The sequence below is a fragment of the Triticum dicoccoides genome, chromosome 5B, assembly GCF_002162155.2.
Source record: "Triticum dicoccoides isolate Atlit2015 ecotype Zavitan chromosome 5B, WEW_v2.0, whole genome shotgun sequence".
NCBI lineage: Eukaryota > Viridiplantae > Streptophyta > Magnoliopsida > Poales > Poaceae > Triticum > Triticum dicoccoides.
In genome coordinates, this window is record NC_041389.1 from 218,148,519 (window position 1) to 218,150,129 (window position 1,611).

At 49.8% G+C, this 1,611-nt stretch overlaps 1 protein-coding gene across 13 annotated transcripts in view; it reads right to left on the reverse strand.

Annotated features, from left to right (window-relative positions):
• The window catches only part of LOC119308108 (elicitor-responsive protein 1-like), a 6,147-nt gene extending 4,774 nt beyond the window's left edge, over nt 1-1,373 (reverse strand). For 11 of the 13 annotated variants that reach the window (XM_037584226.1, XM_037584221.1, XM_037584227.1 and 8 more), the window contains exons 1-4: nt 1,247-1,373; nt 1,001-1,093; nt 675-813; nt 12-184 (exon numbers count right to left, since the gene is read on the reverse strand). In XM_037584226.1, the coding sequence (XP_037440123.1) occupies nt 12-184; nt 675-813; nt 1,001-1,093; nt 1,247-1,334 (493 nt within the window). In that variant the 5' untranslated portion in view covers nt 1,335-1,373. Of the gene's footprint in view, nt 1-7; nt 185-674; nt 814-1,000; nt 1,094-1,246 lie in introns of all 13 variants that reach the window. The other 2 variants (XM_037584233.1, XM_037584234.1) reach the window with 2 other exon arrangements.
• Nucleotides 1,374-1,611: the final 238 nt, after the last annotated feature.

Here is a 1,611-nt window from a genome sequence, read left to right on the forward strand (position 1 = left end):
AGCATACCTACCCTGCGAAGAGCAGCGCCAGGGTCGGGGTATGGGGAGAAGATGGCGTCGCAGACGAAGCACCACTCCGCCCAGCTCGACCACGACACCAGCTTCCGGGCGGTGGCCGGTGGCCGGGTTCTGCTGCGACGAGCCGCTCTCCATGCCAAGGGTGATCAGATCAGACACATTGATCCTGCATCACACAACAAAATGTCAGCAATTTTCTTTCTTCTTTTGACTTGTTAAGGCTGCTTTAGCTATATAGCATGAATTGTAAATAAAGCATGCGAGTAAGAAGAATACAGAACAAAATATCACGTAGTAGGAGTATGTCATTGTGTCAGATCTCCAAAAAAACATGATTTTTTTGTGTGAAGTGGTACCTTTGGATGGTTCATTAGAAATACACTGAAAAGCAGAGGAACGAAGAGAAACAGAGTAGAAAGGGATAGAAAGAGACTCCATTTGACTTGTTGAAATGAAAATATTATAGGTATCCCCCGCAAACAAAATATTTATATGTATGAGCTCATGATGGGGTGCATAGTATTGCATTATTCCACATACGAATTTGACAATTCTAATCTTATGATCCAGAAAAGTCACCACAGAAAGAGAAAAAAAATCCTCCAATTGTTTTCTTGAAAATCAATCCTACACCCAAAAGTAGGAGCAGCACTCACGTTGCCTGGCCGAGGAAGTCGTCGCTGGAGAAGTTGTCGTGGTCCATGATCCGGAGGAAGAGCTTGTGCTGCCCGTTGGCGGCGGAGGAGTTGATCTGGAACCGGAACACCTCATTCCAGCTCGGGTTCCTCCCCTCATCTGCATCATTTTACAGCACACGGTGAGCCACAGCCTCGCAGGGCATGCACGGCTCCTGGATCTATTTTGCCAGAGTCAACGGCCGTTCGTTGCTCCGTTCCAACATCCAACCAGGAGTATCATCATCATTTGCAGCAGCGAAAACCATGAAGAGGAAAACAAAACTAGAAGCTGCGGAGGCACCGACCTCGGGAGGTGCTGCGGAGGCACCAACCTCGGGAGGTGCTGCTCTTGCGCTCCTGGCTCCGGTACTGCACGATCACATACGGGTCTATCTTCCCTGCACGCACATACATACAGGTTAACACGAAGATGAATCTCCAATTCTGAACCGAACACAAGAACACAAGCGAGCACAAAATCGAGGGAAACCAAGAAGATACCACCACCACCACCACCAGTTCCTTGTTGCAAATTCGAGGGGCGCACTCACCTAGGAAATCGCTGCCGAAGAGGCCCTTGGAGTCCACCAGATGCACCTCAAGAACCAGTCTCCATAGCCGAGCGGCGCCCTTCATCATGGCCGTGTTGGGGAACGTACTAATTTCAAAAAAATTCCTACGCACATGCAAGATCATGGTGATGCATAGCAACGAGAGGGGAGAGTGTTGTCCACGTACCCTCGTAGACCGAAAGCGGAAGCGTTAGAACAACGCAGTTGATGTAGTCGTATGTCTTCACGGTCCGACCGATCCAAGTACCGAACGTATGGCACCTCCGAGTTCAGCACACGTTCAACTCGATGACGATCCCCGGACTCCGATCCAGCAGGGTGTCGGGGATGAGTTCCGTCAGCAC